Consider the following 20,302-nt stretch of genomic DNA (forward strand, 5'->3'; position numbering starts at 1 on the left):
TAACTGATATATATTGAAAGAACTCATTATTATGTATTATTTAATTGTATGCAGAGGCATACGAACTGAAAAGTTGCATTATAAACCTTATACATTTACTAATGAATAGTAATTAGGTGACATTGTTTTCTAATTTTGTGTAGTTCAAGACTCTGAGAGTCGAGGAATATCGACTGACCCTGAAGAACCTGGAGCAGCACTATCAGGCCTTCATACGTGACAGTCAGGATTCTGAGCTCTTCGGTGCCGATGATCGCTTGCAAGCTGAGAACAGTTACAGCAAAGCCACTCAACACTATGATAACCTGCTACGCTCCGTTGAACAAGGTGGGTGTCCAATAAGGTCAGCTGGTTTGTTCAGATGTATAGAAACCATTCATCACTTTCACGGTTCAATGAAATTGCACACATACAAAGCCATCTTGGCCCCAGCAACACCCCAGTTTTAAGACTTGTCCCTGAGCACGGCTGAAGGTTTTTCTGCGTGCTTGAAGCAACACAAAGGCATTATGACTTGTAGGAATTTCAAGATGGGGCTGGATAGGGCATTCCATCCAACTCCCATTATGACTGAGACTTATTTTTCAGAACCTGTTCTTATCCAAAAGGACAGCGCACTGGGTAAAGATCCGAGAGTGGATTTTTTAACAAACTGTGAATGATTTGTCCTTGTCATTGTTTGTTTCATACTTTCATGTGCATTTTGTCCTAATCCACATTGACTCCAGGGATTTTTAGCATGTTTTTCACAGATTTTCTCACCATTTGACAGTTTGAAATGCAGTGTACTCACTTAAAAAGTGTGCAAATTAACTGATTTACTTGGTCATTAAGGCCTGAAACATTCTCTATGAAAGTACTTGAATGCAAATGCTTTTATAGCTATGCAAGCTCGATTTCATGTGCCTACATATTGTATGGATGCTGCATAATTGAATGTTATTAATGAAGAAACATTCTTAGATGTGTGTACTTTAGCTTTTTTCTCTGTATTTTTCCAATATTTAAGATCATTTCTTGAGCTTTTTTAACACAAAGTATGTCAATTATTTAGGGGAACAGGATGAGTCAGTGTGCAAGAGTTACATCACCCAGATAAAGGACCTGAGATTGAGACTGGAAGGCTGTGAGAACCGCACAGTGAACCGCCTCAGACAGATGGTAGACAAGGAGCCTCTCAAAGCCTGTTTACAGAGAGCCACTGAACAGAAGGTCTGCATAAACACTGTATTAATATACATTATACCATTGAATCCATCAAGAAATGCCTTCAAATGCATGTATACCACATGAAGAGCCTGTGCATGTCTACTGCACAATTTTTTTCTTTTTAATGAATTTAAATCTTAATACAGTATATATTACTTAATGACTAAATCCTTGTGTATTCTCACGTCGTCCTACAGAAAGTGCAGACTGAGTTGGAGGGTATAAAGAAAGACTTGGATAAGATGGTGGAGAAGAGTGAAGCAGTGCTGGCCACATCTCAGCAGTCCAGTTCAGCCCCTGTCCTGCGCTCAGAAATAGACATCACCCAGAAAAAGATGGAGCACGCCTACAGTCTTTCTTCTGTGTATCTCGACAAGTGAGTTTCAAGTCCATTTGTTATACATATATACACTACCGTTCTAAAGTGTGGCTTAGGTAAGCTGGTTTAATGTTTTTGAAAGAAGTTTCTTATGCTCACTAAGTCTGCCTTTATTTGATCAACGATATAGCAAAAGCTGTAATGATGTGAAATATTTTTACCATTTAAAATTACAGTTTTCTATTGTAATGTATTTTAAAATGTAATTTATTCCTGTGAAGGCAAAGCTGAATTATTCCAGTCTTCAGTGTCACATGATCCTTCAAAAATCCTTCTAATATGCCGATCATCAATGTTGAAAACAGTTGTGCTTTTTAATTTTTCGGTGGAAACTGTGATACTTTTTACAGGATTATTTGATTTGAGTAGAAGTTCAATAGAAAATAAATAGAAAAAGATTTAAGTTACAAAAAATGCTATTTCTGTCACTTTCAATTTAATGCATCTTTGTAGAATAAAACCCCAAAGTCATCTTTTTTTCCTTCCCCATATAAAATTATGCTGAATCAAATTATTTTTGTCCATAAAGGCTGAAGACCATTGACATGGTAATCCGCAGCACACAAGGAGCAGAAGACATTCTCAACAAATATGAGAACCAGTTGCGGGATGTGAACAAAGTTCCTGTTAATGAGAAAGAGATTGAGGCCACTCAAACACAGCTCCAGGTGCATTATCTCTCACACAATAACCCAATTATGCATGAAATTGTTTACCAGTATAAGCTCAAATCATACATGACCTCACAAACATGTTCATGTTCTTTCCTTCTTTTTTGACCCTAGAAACTGCGCTCAGAAGCGGAGGGAAAGCAAGCTACGTTTGACCACCTGGAAGAGGAGCTTCAGAGGGCTACCGCGGTGACCGACCGTATGTCTCAGCTGCACAGTGAACGTGACATAGAGCTGGAGCACTACAGGCATCTGGTGGGCAACCTGAAGGACCGCTGGCAGGCTGTGTTTGCTCAGATTGAGCTGAGGCAGCGAGAACTTGACCTTCTGAGCAGGCAGATGCAGGCTTACAGGCAGAGCTGGGACTGGCTCATCCGCTGGATAGCAGACGCCAAGCAGAGGCAGGACAAGCTCCATGCTTTGCCCATCGACAGCAAAGCCCTTCAAGAGCAGCTGACCCAGGAGAAGGTATCTATCTATCCATCCATCCATCCATCTATCGGTCAATCTGAAATGCAGGGTTTTCATTAATTTTCTGTTCTCAATGCTTTATATAATGAATATTAGGGATGGGAATTGAAAACCGGTTCCACTCGAGAACCGGTTCTAAGTTTTACGATCCATCGATATTGTATGCCCTCGACGTTAACGAGTCCTCTTATCGATGCTCCTGCTCCGAGTCAGCCAGTATGTAGGCTACAGACCGTGAACTCACAACTGTCCCTTTTGTCCTTTATCAAGCACCATAGCACGGCGTCCAAAGCTAATTTTTGTACCGCCAAAGTCTTATTTGATCGGTGAGTAATGTAGATGAACTGCTGCGCTTGTGACAGGGCGCATGTTTAACAGAACGAGCAGAGAGAGAGAGAGCCCCGGTCGCGCGCGCGCACACTCTCTCTTCGGAGCAAGGCGGCTTCACCATCTCAAAACTAAGCGCTGTCTTGCTCTCTCTCCCTCGCACATATTAATCAAAATAAACGACACGATGGTAAGGTCGGGAGACTAAAGTTTAATGTGGAGCATTCGGAGATTTGTTTTTCCTGAATTAGGCTACCGCTGGGTGTGAATTGTGCTAAAATACATTGCCTTATCTTCTCTGAAAAGCGTTCCGCACATTCAGCTGACATAAACCACACTTTAAATAAACGGGAAAAAAAACTATCCATTGATGAAATGTTTTCTGTGATGACACCTTGTGGGATGTCCCAACCGCCGGCACACGTCCGATAATGACACGTCCAAATCGCGAACTAATGACTCATTTGAACCAATTCGTTTTAATGAATGGTTAAAACAACTGATCTTTCCAACACTGAACTCACGGTACGTTTAATCGGTGTACAATAAGGTTCCATTTATTACATAAATTACATAAAAAGTACAGTTTGCTTACTCAAGTGAAAGCTTTAAAACAAAATAAAACCACTTGGCTTTTCCCCCCGGAAAAGCATAAATACTTTTTTCCACACAGTGCTATCAGGAATCGATAAGAGAATCGTTAAAGAATCGGATCGATAAGCAGAATCGTTAGTGGCATTGATATTGATAAAATCTTATCAATTCCCATCCCTAAATGAATATCATATCATATTTTGCTAGAAAATCATGTTAATAATCTTTTTATTTATGTCATGTCCATTATTTGTACAGAAACTGCTTGAGGAGATTGAGAAGAACAAGGACAAGGTGGATGACTGCCAGAAATATGCTAAAGCATACATTGATGCCATAAAGGTGTGTATGAATTCTGCAGCATATATATTTTACTCAAATCTAAATGATTTATGAGTAGCACTCTGACTGAATGTTCTCATCCAGGATTATGAGCTCCAGCTGGTGACTTATAAAGCTCATGTGGAGCCCATAGCTTCCCCTCTGAAGAAGACCAAAATGGAGTCTGCATCTGATGACATCATTCAAGAGGTACCCTAGATATCTAATATCCACCTGTCTTTGGCTCTTAATCTGCTATATGCATTAATTTACATTCTGTATGCATAACTTATACTGTTCTACTTAGGCTTTTATTTCTTGATCTTCTTTGACATGCCAAGTAACTTCAAAAATATCTTTCAGTATGTGACTCTGAGAACACGCTACAGTGAGCTGATGACTCTTTCGACCCAGTATATTAAATTCATCATTGAGACACAGCGCCGCCTAGAGGATGAGGTGGTAAGTATCAAAACCTAAAGTCTTAGTATTCTAGCACTAACTTTAACTCACTAACTTGATCCTTTTTGTAGTTTCATTTGTGGATGTATGGACACATGAAATATGTGTTTATTTCACAAACCATATGAGACACAGTTACATTTTTATCTTAAGTTATCAAAGAGTGACACAATTGTGAAGACAAAGTTGAAACATGCTATTGTTGGCCGTGTGCTAGAGGATAAAGTTCTGGAAATCAAAAATGTAACAGATTGAGCTGCTCACCTAGGCCTTCAGTAATAAATGCTAGTGGTGCAGCACATTCCATTTCTTTCACAATGTATGTCTTTCATTATGTGCTTACTACTATGGAGGTGTTTTAATATCTCTTCCATTATAGTGAGCTCTCAGTTAGTATAGGTACCCTTCAGCCTGAAGCAAACTTAAAATATGCTGTTATCCTAAAAATAAAAGTTAGTGCATGGTGCAATGTACCAGTGATGCCACATGGTTTCGCTAGTTTAATTTCCTGGTTGGATTCTGTCTGCTGCTTAGCCGCATTCTTACCCATCATTCCTTTGTGCCCTATTTGTTGATTTTCCCTCTGAGTTTGCTTCAGCCTGACTGTCAGACCTTCTTCTGTAGCTGTTTTCTGCTCAATTTTGGTTTCCATTTTCCTTTCTAACCTTTATTTTCTTGTCTGCTTCTCTAAACTGCTTGCCAGTGCTTTATCATGATGAATGTTTGTCATGTTTGGGCGCTAAAGAGGTAAATTGTCCACAAAAATGCATGTTCATCCTTTTCCAGTCCCTTGTTAATTACATTTGCATTTTTGCCATGATTAAGAAATATGAACAAATATATGCAATAATATATATTATTGGATTTGTCAAAATCTACACTTGTTTTTCTTCTTTCCCCCCCTTATGGTCTAGCATTGTTTAAACATGATTTAATAAGTCTCATTCTTTCTTTGCTGCATCACTAAGCTGTTCTGTTGTAGGCATGATAATACTATGAATATACATTTTCAAATATTCTTTCTTCATTGACCCTTTATAATAATAATGTGTAATTTATTAAAAGGTTCAATTTCCATATTTTGTTCAAAAGGGAATCCAAAACACATTCTATAACCTTTTTCACTCTAATGTAAAATATATTAAAAACCACAAATCTTCAGTCTTCAAAATGACAGGGTAGAGTTTTAAAGTTTTTATTCATTTAAAAAATGTATCCAGTGATAACACCTCATTAGCATGAAACCATTCGATATTCCAGCTGTAGTGGTGTTTTGTGAAGTGATTGTGTCTCATTTTGTGTACCATACATTGTGACTTTACATAATCCTTAATAAAAAATCTACATAAGTTGTTTTTCTGTTTAGCATAACACCCTGTAACTTTGTCCATGTAATATCTAACACTTAAATATTTAACTTTGTTTCTATTTCCCCTACTATTTACCTTCACTAATACAGAAAGCTGCCGAAAAACTTAAGGAAGAAGATAGAAAAAAGCTGGCCGAGATGCAGGCCGAGCTAGAAAAGCAAAGGCAGTTAGCTGAATCTCACTCAAAGGCTATTGCTAAAGCAGAACAAGAGGCGAATGAGCTGAAGACGAAGATGAAAGATGAAGTCAGCAAACGACAGGACGTTGCGGTCGATGCTGAGAAACAGAAGCACAATATCCAACGAGAGCTCCAGGAGCTCAAAAGCCTTTCTGAGCAGGAAATCAAGTCTAAGACTCAACAGGTAGAGGAAGCCCTCCACAGCCGGACCAGAATTGAAGAAGAAATCCATATAATCCGACTCCAGCTAGAGACGACGATGAAACAAAAAAACACTGCTCAAACAGAGCTTCAACAGCTCAGGGAAAAAGCTGCAGATGCCGAAAAACTTCGAAAGGCAGCACAGGATGAGGCAGAGAAGCTTCGGAAGCAAGTTGCCGAAGAGACTCAGAAGAAACGCCAGGCAGAAGAGGAGCTTAAACTGAAATCAGAGGCAGAAAAGGAGGCTGCCAAAGAGAAGAAGAGGGCCCTTGAGGATCTTAAGAAGTTCAAGCTTCAAGCTGAGGAAGCTGAGAGGCACATGAAGCAAGCAGAGCTGGAAAAGCAAAGACAGATTCAAGTGGTAGAGGAAGTGGCAAAGAAGACTGCAGCCACTCAGCTTGAGAGTAAACAAATATCATTGACAGCAAAACTGGAAGAATCACTCAAACATGAGCAGGTGATGGTCATTCAACTGCAGGAGGAGGCAGAACATCTCAAAAAGCAGCAAGCTGAAGCAGATAAGGCAAGAGAGCAGGCAGAGAAGGAGCTAGAAACATGGAGACAGAAGGCTAATGAAGCTCTCCGGCTCCGGCTCCAGGCTGAAGAAGAGGCCAATAAGAAAACTACAGCTCAGGAGGAAGCGGAGAAACAGAAGGAGGAAGCCAAACGGGAGGCAAAGAAGAGAGGAAAAGCTGAGGAGGCTGCCCTTAAACAGAAAGAGATTGCCGAAAAGGAACTGGAGAACCAAATGAAGATGGCTGAAGAAACGGCTAAACAGAAGCTTGCAGCAGAGCAAGAGCTTATTAGGTTAAGAGCAGATTTTGAGCATGCTGAACAACAGAGAACTGTCTTGGATGATGAGCTCCAGCGTCTCAAAAATGATGTCAATGCCGCTGTTAAACAGAAGAAGGAGCTTGAGGAGGAACTGGTCAAAGTTAGGAAGGAGATGGAAGTTCTACTACAGGTAAAATCCAAAGCTGAGAAAGAGTCTTTGTCAAACACTGAAAAGAGCAAACATCTACTTGAATCTGAGGCTGCCAAGATGAGGGAACTGGCTGAGGAGGCAACTAAACTGAGGTCAGTTGCAGAAGAAGCAAAGAAACAGAGGCAAATTGCAGAAGAAGAAGCTGCCCGTCAGAGAGCAGAGGCTGAGAAGATCCTCAAAGAAAAGTTAGCTGCTATCAACGAGGCAACCCGTCTAAAAACTGAGGCTGAGATCGCTTTGAAAGAGAAGGAGGCTGAAAATGACCGCTTAAAGAGAAAAGCCGAAGACGAGGCCTACCAGAGGAAAGTTCTTGAAGATCAAGCGGCTCAGCACAAGCAAGCAATTGCAGAAAAGATCGATCAGCTCAAGAAGTCTTCAGACACTGAGCTCGACAGGCAAAAGAAAATCGTAGAAGAAACCTTGAAGCAGAGGAAAGTGGTGGAGGAGGAGATCCACATTCTCAAACTCAATTTCGAAAAGGCTTCAACTGGCAAACAGGACCTTGAACTTGAGCTTAACAAACTGAAGGGCATCTCAGAGGAGACACAGAAGAGCAAAGCGAAGGCTGAGGAAGAAGCAGAGAAATTCCGAAAACTTGCTTTGGAAGAGGAGAAAAAAAGGAAAGAGGCAGAGGCCAAGGTGAAAAAAATCCAAGCTGCAGAAGAAGAGGCAGCGAGACAGCACAAAGCTGCTCAAGAGGAGGTTGAGCGTCTAATAAAGAGAGCAGAAGATGCCAAAAAGCAGAAAGAGATTGCAGAGAAAGAAGCCGAGAGACAGATCATTTTAGTCAAAGAGGCTGCACAGAAGTGCTCTGCTGCTGAACAGAAAGCCCAAAATGTTCTTCTCCAGCAAAATAAAGACAGCATGGCGCAGGATAATCTCAAGGAAGAGTTTGAAAAAGCAAAGAAACTGGCACAAGATGCAGAAAAGGCTAAAGACAAGGTTGAGAAAGAGGCTGCCTTGTTGCAGAAGAAAGCAGAGGAAGCTGAACGTCAAAAGCAGGCAGCTGAGGCTGAAGCTGCCAAACAGGCCAAAGCCCAGGAAGATGCTGAAAAACTGAGGAAGGAAGCTGAAAAGGAAGCTTCCCGGCGGGCTGAGGCAGAGGCTGCTGCTTTAAAACAAAAACAAGAGGCTGATGCTGAAATGGCCAAGTACAAAAAGCTTGCAGAAAAGACCCTGAAGCAGAAGTCTTCGGTTGAGGAGGAGTTAGTGAAGGTTAAATTGCAACTTGATGAGACAGACAAACAGAAATCTATCCTTGATGATGAACTTAAGCGACTCAAACAAGAGGTCAGTGATGCTATGAAGCAGAAGGCTCAAGTAGAGGATGAGCTCTCTAAAGTTAAGATTCAGATGGAGGACTTACTAAAACTGAAACTTAAAATTGAAAAGGAAAACCAAAAGCTTATGAAGAAAGATAAAGACAACACAAAGAAACTCCTTGAGGAAGAAGCTGAGAATATGAAAAAACTGGCAGAGGAGGCAGCACGGCTTAACATTGAGGCTCAAGAAGCTGCAAGATTACGACAAATTGCCGAGTCAGATCTTGCCAAACAGAGGGAACTGGCTGATAAGATGCTGGAAGAGAAAAAGCAGGCCATTCTTGAGGCGACAAAACTGAAGGCTGAAGCCGAAAAGCTCCAGAAACAAAAAGATCAGGCACAGGTAGAGGCTCAAAAGCTGTTAGAGGCCAAAAAGGAGATGCAGCAGCGTCTGGAGCAGGAGACTGTAGGTTTCCAGAAATCTTTGGAGGCTGAACGCAAGCGGCAATTAGAGATTACCGCAGAGGCTGAGAAACTGAAGATCAAGGTGATGCAGCTAAGTGATGCTCAGTCAAAAGCAGAGGAGGAAGCCAAAAAATTCAAGAAACAAGCTGATGAAATCAAAACCCGTCTGCTAGACACTGAAAAACAGACTTCCGAAAAATACACTGTTGTTGAGAAACTGGAAGTACAGAGACTGCAGAGCAAAAAAGAGGCTGATGATCTGCATAAAGCAATTGCAGAGCTTGAGAAAGAAAAGGAGAAATTGAAAAAAGAGGCTGCTGACTTACAAAAACAATCAAAAGAGGTATTGTGTTATATGTTGTAGTACTGCTAGTGTTTTATATATTAGCCTTAAACACCTTAATTAACAATTAACAGTTTTATAAAATTGCTGAACCTTTGTTCATGTACATTGCATGTTATGAGTCTCAGTGATAACAAAGCCTGCAATTGTCATGAACAAAGTTGTTCTGGTCCCCTTTAACACTAGTGTCCACGATGTATTCATTTAGTTTGCAATTATGTTGTGCAGCCTATTTGCACATTGTTGGTATCACTATTTATTTTAAAATAGTTTCTAATGTCTGTAACTTGGGCACTATAATATATTGTATTTTTCCTAAAATGTCCATAATGAACTAAATATATTTCATCTGTTAGATTTTAGTGTAACTTTAATTAATATCTATTTTAGCATGCTGGGAAGTTGTCATATTTACATAATGTATTGTATTCTTTTGATTCTGTGATTACAGTGAAATCTGCTATCATTTACTCGCTTCTTCTGTGGAACTCAAACAAAGATAATATTATGAAGAATCTGTTTTTCCTATGCAGTGAAAGTCAATGGGCTCCAATATTATTTTCACCCCCTTTGACATTCATTGTATGGACATAAACAGTTAAAACATTCTTCAAAATATGTTGTGCTCTGCAGAATAAAGTTAGGTTTGTGACGACATGAGTGCGAGTAAATGAAGACAGAGTTTTCATTTGTGGGTAAAATATAACTTTAAGATGTACTTAATTGGCATGTCAATGATCACTATAACCACAGAATCAAATAGACACAATACACTATATAAATGTGACATCACAGCATACAACAGATATCAATTAAAAAGTACACTGACAGGTGTAAGTTATGGTGTAATTATATGAGAAAGAATTTTATAAGAAAGAATATAACTGCATCTTAAAATGCTAAATTATCTGTTCTATAAATATATTGTATTGAGTTGAGTTATATTTTTCCTTATATCGTGATTTCCATGCCATGCATTGAATTAATTATTGTTTTATGCTGTTTTATGACAGATGGCCAATGTACAACAAGAACAGTTACAGCAGGAAAAGACTATCCTCCAGCAGACTTTCTTTGCAGAAAAAGAGACACTGCTGAAAAAGGAAAAAGCCATTGAAGCAGAGAAAAAGAAGCTGGAGAAGCAATTTGAAGATGAAGTAAAGAAGGCTGAAGCACTTAAAGATGAACAGGAGCATCAGAAAAGGCAATTGGAGGAGGAGAGGAAGAAACTTCAGTCTGCCATGGATGCTGCCATCAAAAAGCAAAAGGATGCTGAGGAAGAGATGAATGCCAAGCAAAAAGAAATGAAAGAGCTTGAAAAGAAAAGAATTGAACAAGAGAAGCTTCTGGCAGAGGAAAACAAGAACTTGCGAGAAAAACTCCAGCTGCTTCAGAGTTCACAAAAGCCATCCCACACCAAGGAGATTGAAATTCAAACTGACAAAGTCCCTGAAAAAGAGTTAGTTCAAATGAAAATGGTAGAAACAACAACGAAGGTCCTAAATGGCTCTACAGAAGTGGATGGTGTGAAAAAAGATGTACCCTTGGCTTTTGATGGAATCAGAGAGAAGGTGCCTGCAAACAGACTTCATGAGATTGGTGTGCTCAGCAAAAAAGAATTTGACAAGCTTAAGAAAGGCAAAACAACTGTGGAAGAGCTTTCTAAGAATGACAAGGTCAAGATGTGCCTAAAAGGTAAAGATTGCATCGGTGGTGTAATAGTTGATTCCAACCAGAAAATGAGCATCTATCAAGCTTTGAAGGACAAGAAGATTACACAAAGCACAGCTATGATGCTTCTTGAAGCCCAAGCTTCATCTGGTTACATAATTGACCCCATTAAGAACAGAAGACTCTCTGTAAGCGAAGCTGTGAAGGATACGTTGATTGGACCTGAGTTGCACACCAAGTTGTTATCGGCCGAAAGGGCCGCCACAGGATTCAAAGATCCGTTCACTGGAGATACAATCTCACTGTTTGAAGCAATGAAAAAAGGTTTGATTGCAGAGGACCAGGCCACAAAACTTCTTGATTGTCAATATGCAACTGGTGGGATAGTTGATCCTGTCAATAGCCACCGTGTAACAGTCCAAATGGCATGCACGCAAGGTCAACTTGATGATGATCTAAGCAAAATTCTGTCCAGCCGTCCTGCTGACAAAAAAACATTCATTGATCCCAACACTCAGGATTGCCTCACTTATTGTGAGTTACTGGAGCGATGCAAACCAGATCCTGAGACAGGCATTCCATTACTGCCAATCACAGAACATGCAGCCCAAATTGAAAGAACTTATACTGATGAGGAAACTAAAGATGTATTTAGTAAGGCAAACCTAACAGTTCTATTTGGAAGATTCAAAGGAAAGACTGTCACCATCTGGGAGGTCATAAACTCAGAGTACTTCACTGAAGACCAGAGAAAGGATCTTATCCGTCAATACAAGACAGGCAAAATTACAGTTGAAAAAATTATTAGAATTGTAATAACTGTTGTAGAGGACAAGGAAAGCAAGAAGGAACCTGCATTTGATGGTTTGAGATCATCAGTGCCAGCTTCTGAACTTCTGGAAGCAAAGGTTATTAATAAAGATTTGTTCAACAAATTGCACAATGGAAAAGCCACTCTTAAAGAGGTCTCTGAGCTTGAACCTGTCAAGAAAGCCCTAAAGGGGGCACACTGTATTGCTGGAGTGCAGATTGAGTCAACTTCTGAAAAGATGTCTTTCTACGAAGCCATGAAGAAGGGCTTGCTCGGAACAGAGCCTGCGCTAAACCTTCTGGAGGCCCAGGCTGGAACAGGCTTCATAATTGATCCAGTGAAAAATCAAAAGCTCACTGTTGATGAAGCAGTCAAAAGTGGTGTTGTTGGCCCAGAGCTGCATGAGAAATTGTTGTCTGCAGAACGAGCTGTTTGTGGTTACAAAGATCCATATACTGGAAAAACTGTATCCCTGTTTGAAGCAATGCAAAAAGATCTCATTAAGAAAGACCAAGGTGTCCGTCTGTTGGAAGCTCAACTTGCAACTGGAGGAATTATTGATCCTGAGAAAAGTTACCGCATCACTCCAGATATTGCATATAAACGTGGATACCTAAATGAGAAGATGAATGAAGACTTAAGCAGCCCATCAGTCTCCAATACAGTATTCATTGACCCAAACACACAAGAAAATGTCACTTATGCTGAACTGCTGAAAAGATGCATCACTGATAAGCAGACTGGTTTTCCATTGCTCCCACTATCTGAAAAGGCAGTCAAGTCAAAAGAAATAGAACCAGTTTCTGATGCGCAAACTAAAGAGACCTTGAGCCATGCTACAGTTGAGCTGCACAGTGGAGTTTTTAAAGGAAGAATAGTCACCATTTGGGAGATTATCAACTCTGAATATTTCACAGAGGAACAAAGGATTGAATTTATCCGGCAATATAGATCAGGAATAATCACAATTGAAAAACTGATCAAGATTGTGATCACTACAGTGGATGAAAAAGAAATGAAGAGACAGGGCGACTTTGATGGTTTTAGAGGACCTGTAACGGCCAGTTCCTTGCTTGAATCTAAAATCATTGACAAAGACACCTATGACAAAATCCAACAAGGAAAAAAGAAACCTGCAGAAGTTAGTGACTCCATCAAACGCTACTTGCAAGGTTCTGATTGCATTACTGGGGTATTTTTGGAAAAAACAAAGGAAAAACTCAGCATTTACCAAGCAATGAAGCAGAAACTACTGACATCAAACACAGGTGCTTCCCTGCTGGAAGCTCAGGCAGCTACTGGCTACATAGTTGATCCTATCAGGAATGAGAAGTTTACAGTGGATGATGCTGTTAAGACTGGCATTGTTGGTCCAGAGCTTCATGAAAAACTACTTTCAGCAGAGAAAGCTGTTACTGGTTACAAAGATCCATACACTGGTAATAAGATCTCTCTTTTTCAAGCAATGCAAAAACAGCTTGTTCTAAGAGAACATGCTATACCTCTTCTAGATGCTCAGGAGGCCACTGGAGGTATAATTGATCCAGTAAATAGCCATCGACTTCCTAGTGATATAGCCATTCAGCGTGGCTACTTCAGCAAGCAATTAGCCAAATCTTTTAAAGACCCCACAGATGATATCAAAGGTTTCACTGACCCAAACAAAGATGAGAATATCACATACAAACAACTGAAAGAGAGATGTATGTCCGATCCAGAATTTGGAATTGCCCTGTTACCACTTTCTAAAGCACAGACTCCAGAGCAAGCTGAAAAATCTTATGTTTTCACTGAGGAACAAGCACAGACAGACTTAGCTAATACCCAAATAGACATACCACATGAAAGTTTTGCTGGAAAACAGGTGAACTTATGGGAAGTCATGAAATCAGATTTGCTTCCAGAAGAGGAAAAACAAAGGCTCCTTGAACAGTATCGCTCAGGCAAAATCACAAAAGAGAGAATGATCATTATTATAATTGAAATCATTGAACAAAAAGAGATCATCAAGACTGAGCAGAGTATGTCGTGTGATGTAATCAGACGCCGGGTTACTATTGATGAACTTTACAGAGCTCGTATTATAGACCTTGAAACTTACAATCTGCTCAAACAAGGCAAGAAAACAATCCGGGAAGTTATGGAGATGGCAAGTGTGAAACACTATCTCTTTGGAACAGGCAGCATTGCTGGAGTACTCTCAGATAACTATGCTAAGGTTAGCATCTACCAAGCCATGAAGAGAGGTCTCATTAAACCTGGCATTGGCATTGATCTGTTGGAGGCACAAGCAGCGACAGGATTCATCACTGACCCTGTGAAAGATGAATTGTTGACAGTTGATGAGGCCGTCCGGAAGGGTCTTGTTGGCCCAGAGATCCATGACAAACTCTTGTCTGCCGAGAGAGCAGTCACAGGTTATAAGGATCCCTACAGCGGTAAGGTTATTTCTCTATTCCAAGCCATGAAAAAGGACCTTGTTCCTGAGGATTATGCCATGAAGCTTTTGGAGGCCCAGGTAGCAACAGGAGGCCTCATGGATCCAGAGTACTACTTCCACCTCCCAATTGATGTCGCCATGCAACGTGGTTACATGAACAAAGAAACCAGTGAGAGGATATCTGATCCAAGTGGAGATGTCAAACAGTTTATAGATCCAACAACAGATGAAAAGCTGTCTTATGCCCTACTTCTCAAAAGATGCAAGATTGATAAAGAGAGTGGCTTACGATTATTGTCTCTGGCAGACAAGAGACTTCTATTTAAGGGCCTTAGAAAACAAATCACTCCAGAGGAGTTGTTGCGCTCTCAAATTATTGATCAGAAAACCTACACAGCACTCATGGAGGGTACCATTTCTGTTGAGGACCTCAGTAAAGACCTAAAGAAATATCTTGAAGGCATCAGCTCTATTGCAGGTGTGTTTGTAGAGGCTACAAAAGATCGACTTTCAGTCTACCAAGCCATGAAGAAGAACATGATCAGACCAGGCACTGCCTTTGAACTTCTGGAGGCCCAAGCAGCTACTGGGTATGTGATTGATCCAATCAAAAATCTCAAAATGAATGTCCACGAAGCTGTGAAAATGGGAGTCGTAGGACCAGAATTTAAAGACAAGCTTCTCTCTGCTGAACGAGCTGTGACTGGCTACAAAGATCCATACTCTGGCAAGGTGATCTCCCTGTTCCAGGCTATGAAGAAAGGTCTTATTCTGAAAGACCATGGTGTTCGTCTGCTCGAGGCTCAAATAGCCACCGGTGGAATCATTGATCCTGAAGAGAGTCATCGACTTCCTGTTGAAATGGCCTACAAGCGGGGTCTATTTGATGAGGAGATGAATGGTATTCTCACTGATCCCTCTGATGACACTAAGGGGTTCTTTGATCCAAACACAGAGGAGAATTTAACTTACCTCCAGCTGATGGAGCGCTGTATAACAGACCCTGAAACTGGACTTTCTCTATTACTGATGAAAGAAAAGAAACGGGAAAGAAAGACGTCCTCTAAGTCCTCAGTCCGCAAACGTAGAGTTGTTATCGTAGATCCAGAAACAGGAAAAGAGATGTCTGTGTATGAGGCATACCGCAAAGGACTCATTGACCATCAAACATATATTGAACTTGCAGAGCAAGAGTGTGAATGGGAAGAAATTACCACCTCATCATCAGATGGTGTTGTCAAGTCTATGATCATTGACAGAAGGTCTGGACGGCAGTATGACATTGATGATGCAATCTCCAAGGGCCTCATAGACCAGTCTGCTTTGGACCAGTACCGTGCTGGTACCCTTTCTATCACTGAATTTGCTGACATGCTCTCTGGCAATATGAGTGGCTTCAGATCGCGTTCATCTTCCTTTGGGTCCAACTCATCCTATCCCATGAGTCCAATTCCCTCCATAAAGACACCAGCTACAACCTGGACTGATCCATCTGAGGAAACTGGACCAGTGGCTGGAATCTTAGATACAGATACTTTGGAAAAGGTGTCAGTTACGGAGGCTATGCATCGGAATCTAGTTGACAACATCACTGGTCAAAGACTACTAGAAGCACAAGCATGCACAGGGGGAATTATTGACCCAAACACTGGAGAGAAATTCTCTGTTGCTGATGCTATGAACAAAGGGCTGGTGGACAAGATCATGGTTGATCGTATCAACCTAGCACAGAAAGCTTTTCAGGGATTTGAAGATCCAAGAACCAAAACCAAAATGTCTGCCTCTCAAGCCTTAAAGAAGGGTTGGCTCTACTACGAAGCTGGCCAACGTTTCCTTGAAGTCCAGTACCTAACAGGTGGTTTGATTGAACCAGATGTTACAGGAAGAGTACCACTGGATGATGCTGTTAAGAAGGGCAATCTAGATGCACGCACTGCACAGAAACTAAGAGATGTCAGTGGATATTCCAAATACCTCACCTGCCCCAAAACAAAACTCAAGATCTCATACAAGGACGCCATGGACAGAAGTATGATAGAGGAAGGATCTGGCCTGAGGTTGCTAGAAGCGTCCTCCCAGTCCAGTAAAGGTCTTTACAGCCCATACAGCATCAGTGGCTCTGGATCAACTTCAGGGTCTAGGTCTGGATCCAGAACTGGTTCAAGATCAGGCTCTAGAAGGGGAAGTTTTGATGCTACAGGCTCAGGTTTGTCCATGGGTTTTTCTTCATCCTACAGCCCCACTAGCTATGGCCGCCGTTATGATTCAGGGGCACATGGTGGACTGCAGATGGATGAGCTAAAGCAAGCCCTTACAGCTTTAGCATCAGGCAGGAACTGTTGCTATGATGAAAAGAGAATATTCACATCATCACAAACTCAATCCTCTTTAGTTGCTTAATTTATGTACACAAAAAGGACATTTATCCTGCTCTGCATGATATTGCTAATGTTTTTTTTTTTAATTATGGGGATACTATTGCTATACAAGACTGGCTTTAATATTTTATTTCATTTTTATATATTTAGTTTATATATATATACATATGTTTGTCACTTGTTATTTTTCTCTCTCTTAATTTTCACATGACAATATGAAACTATCATATACAGTTTTTTTCTGCACAACATTCATGGCAGAATCATAATCATATATTTTTGTATATTCAATCCTTTCAATTTTTAGCAGTGTTAAATACTTATAGCCTCTCTTTTTGTATTTTTTTTTTCATGTACCTTGTACATTGGCACATGAATTATACTGAGAAGTTTCAAGAATGTATAGATTTCTCGGAGAGGATATGGTAATGCTTCAGATGAGATGTAAAAGTTATTTGTTATATATTTTTGTGTAAAGATCCCTAGGGTATCTGTACACCACTGAATATTTTAAGCCAGCATGATAAAAAAAAGAGGAGAGGAGGGAAGGGAAGGGGAGTGGGGGGATGGGGACTCTTGACTATCTGCAGAGTGGAATAAAGTCCATTTGGACACTCATGATTGGGAGCATACCAATAAACAAAACATATTGGCAGCACTGCCATGGCCATTGTTCTGTAGAAACTCATTCTCTTCTCATTATTGAAAACTAGAAAACAATAAACTTTGTGCTATGCAGTCTTACCAGATAAAGTGAAATGGATTTACCCATCCTACAGTCATCTTAAAAACAGAACATCATTACAGAATTTGCCACAAATCACTCTAACGATGACAGAGAAAATTCTTTAAAAGCAGAAGTAACTCACATCCCAACTTCCCACAATCGTCTCATTTAAAGGGGACCTCACTTTCGCCTTAACCTTGTGACGTCTGCATTAACTTTCTTGTAAATGTAATGTGCACCCTCAATAGGCTTGAAAAAAAAAGACTAAATACGATAATAATGTTTCAATGCAGATTATATTATTATACAGATGTAAAATGTGTAATGTTTATTGTAGCATACAAGTGTTATATTGTCTTGGGACACTCCCTTCTATGTTACAATGTCAGTTTAAATATTAACTAACCTGGCCAATAATGTCAATTCAAAGACCTGCTTTGTTTTTGTTTTTGCAGAAAAGCTCATGCACTGTGTAATTATCAAATGAAATACTCTTAATATTATAAATGATAATGATATAAATGATGGTCTCATTTTTCTTATAAGTAGATGTGCCTTTCTGAGAGGGCACTGTCTACAGAATTGCATAGTTACTGACACCTGACAACAGATTTTACAGAAACCGAGATGTATTAATGTTTAATGTGGACTTGAAGACATGGTTAATGATTTTTGTCAAATGCCATAAAATACTTAAGATTTTTAGAATACAATAAAGCAATTAGCAGAAAAAAAACCTGGAACCTTGAATATGCCCAGTCTACCTCTTCTTTAAATTCATGTCCCCATTTGTTATAGTAACTAGCTTTGTTTTGAATCATCAAAAAGCTCCATATCTTGCACTGCCACTTGAGCTCCACTTGTGTGTTTAGAGAATATGGAATGGATTGCTCCTTTCAAAAGAATCACATTGTGATCTTTCAACCAACATACATGTTCCACTACCTTTGTTTATGCTCCATATAAGAATTGTTAGATTTATTTGGTTGAGTAGAATTAAAACGCTAATGGTCTAGTCAGCTGATATTCACCCATATTGGTCACTTTTAACACTAAATCTGAAGTGTTTTAGTGTATACTAGAAACGTTGAAATGCTAACCCAATGTAAATCAGTTTCTGCATAATAATATCTTGTGTGTTGGTATAATGATGTAGGCCTATTGACAAGCATTACAAATAATTTAATAAATATTGATCTCTGACCTGATTGTAGAGGTGTACAAAAACAAGGACTCTGTAGGTTAACAAATTATGACATATCTAAAATTGTAGTCATGTCATCGGAAACTAAGAAAGACTGAATTTCAAAGGCTCAAAAAGAAAATCTGTTTCAGTCTCTCCAATGCAATGTTTTGTTTGGTGTTTTTTTAGACTTTTGGTTCACTGAACTGTAAATCATAATACTTCAACTTTAGTTATATTTTCCTACATTATATCCTCTGCTTTTTATGTTCTACTAACATGATTAAAATGATGCAATATGATCAGTTATACTCAGCAAAACCCTTTTAAAGGAAGCTTTTTGAGGCACTAAAAGGTATATTTGAAACTGTTCTGATATTATAAATGCATGATATGAGTATGAAATGTTAATATCCTATTGTAAATAAACATTAAATATCTGCTGTACAATGTCAGTTTACCCATGTGTCAACTCTTTGGTAGGAAAAAATGTCAACCATCAGCATTCAAACCAAATTAAAGTAGCATTAAAAATGTATTAAAGTTGGTTATATCTTACCTACATAAGGGTTTAAATCAGTGTATGCATCATTTATGTAATCTTTTAAATCCATCAACTTTCGCCTTAGGGTAAGAGAGAGGATATGTCATGCTATGTGACAGGTTTTGTAATGTGTTAGAAACTCCCTCAAGCTATTCACACACACTCAATTTGCATAATCACAAGAAAATACTTGAAAGGTTGCAAAAGTGCAAAGAGGTTTACAAACTACATTGCATATATTAATACATTTAATGTATTCCACCATCCTCGTTTTTCTAATGAGCAGAATTTTACATTCTTTGAAATCAGATCTTTTGTGTTGTGAGTTTGGTAACAGTTATGAACTCAACTACTAGGTGAAAATCTAAATAATTCTAAACACAATATTTAGAAAGAAATGTACCATTTTTAATCACTGTAAATGTGCAAGACAGTAGCATTGAGGTGTTTCACAGCATGACTGACAAATGCTTAATCTCACTTATATTTAAAAAAAAAAAAAACTGAAAAAAATATTTGCATATAATCAAGAAACCAACATAGCCAACTGTGCCAAAAGAAACCGGTAAATTAAGGTTAACTTCATAATTACCTTGTCATCAACACATTATGATTAAATGGTGGCATTAATGTTTTTTTACAAATGGGTGTGTATTTAGATGAACTATCTCTGAGCTTCGCAAATTGATTTAAGTATAGGCTACTAGCTCTATCTCCACCTAAACTTACCAAAACCCTTCTAACTGTCAAAGTTTTGTTTCCAAAGAAAAGATTAAAGTGTTTTGTTTTGTTTTTTTAAAGGTTTGGATGCATACAAAAATACAATGTCATCACATAATTTAGTCAGAACAAACTATTAATTAAGCACACCCAAAAAAACTTGACACAGAGTACAAAAATATCTTGAACGTTACATTTAAATGACCTAAAGCATGTGTCTACCTGAATACACACCCATGTGCTACAGCATTTCAATTCAGAACGATGAAATTATCACACTTTTGATCACACGTTTGTCACAGTTAAAAAAAAAAAAGACGTTATTTATTGGAATTGACGGTTCCACTAAGATACTTTAACAACTTTGAAATGTTTTCATTGCACAAATGGTTCTTTTACAGTGGAACAAGAATAAAAAAAAAAATTATTTATTGGATTAAAGTGTAGAATAAAAATATAGGCACTATTCATAAAATAATTGATATCATTGTAGTATTGTATGTACTGAGCACCAGACTCTCTCTCATCCCTCACAGTCACAATACACCATGCATTTTTTTCTATTCTGAATAACCGGATAGAAACAACCA

At 39.1% G+C, this 20,302-nt stretch overlaps 1 protein-coding gene across 1 annotated transcript in view; it reads left to right on the plus strand.

Moving 5' to 3' along the window:
* Positions 1-20,302, plus strand: part of LOC130085113 (epiplakin-like) — a 144,765-nt gene that overhangs the window by 98,963 nt on the left and 25,500 nt on the right. The window contains exons 26-35 of the mRNA XM_056250686.1: positions 144-327; positions 1,055-1,212; positions 1,407-1,585; positions 2,118-2,256; positions 2,374-2,727; positions 3,910-3,993; positions 4,078-4,182; positions 4,336-4,434; positions 5,894-9,238; positions 10,252-16,554. Of these exons, the coding sequence (XP_056106661.1) occupies positions 144-327; positions 1,055-1,212; positions 1,407-1,585; positions 2,118-2,256; positions 2,374-2,727; positions 3,910-3,993; positions 4,078-4,182; positions 4,336-4,434; positions 5,894-9,238; positions 10,252-16,554 (10,950 nt within the window). The remainder of the gene's footprint in view (positions 1-143; positions 328-1,054; positions 1,213-1,406; positions 1,586-2,117; positions 2,257-2,373; positions 2,728-3,909; positions 3,994-4,077; positions 4,183-4,335; positions 4,435-5,893; positions 9,239-10,251; positions 16,555-20,302) is intronic.

This window comes from Rhinichthys klamathensis, unplaced genomic scaffold (assembly GCF_029890125.1).
Source record: "Rhinichthys klamathensis goyatoka isolate OS25496 unplaced genomic scaffold, OSU_Roscu_1.1 h1tg000073l_1, whole genome shotgun sequence".
Taxonomy (NCBI): Eukaryota; Metazoa; Chordata; class Actinopteri; order Cypriniformes; family Leuciscidae; genus Rhinichthys; species Rhinichthys klamathensis.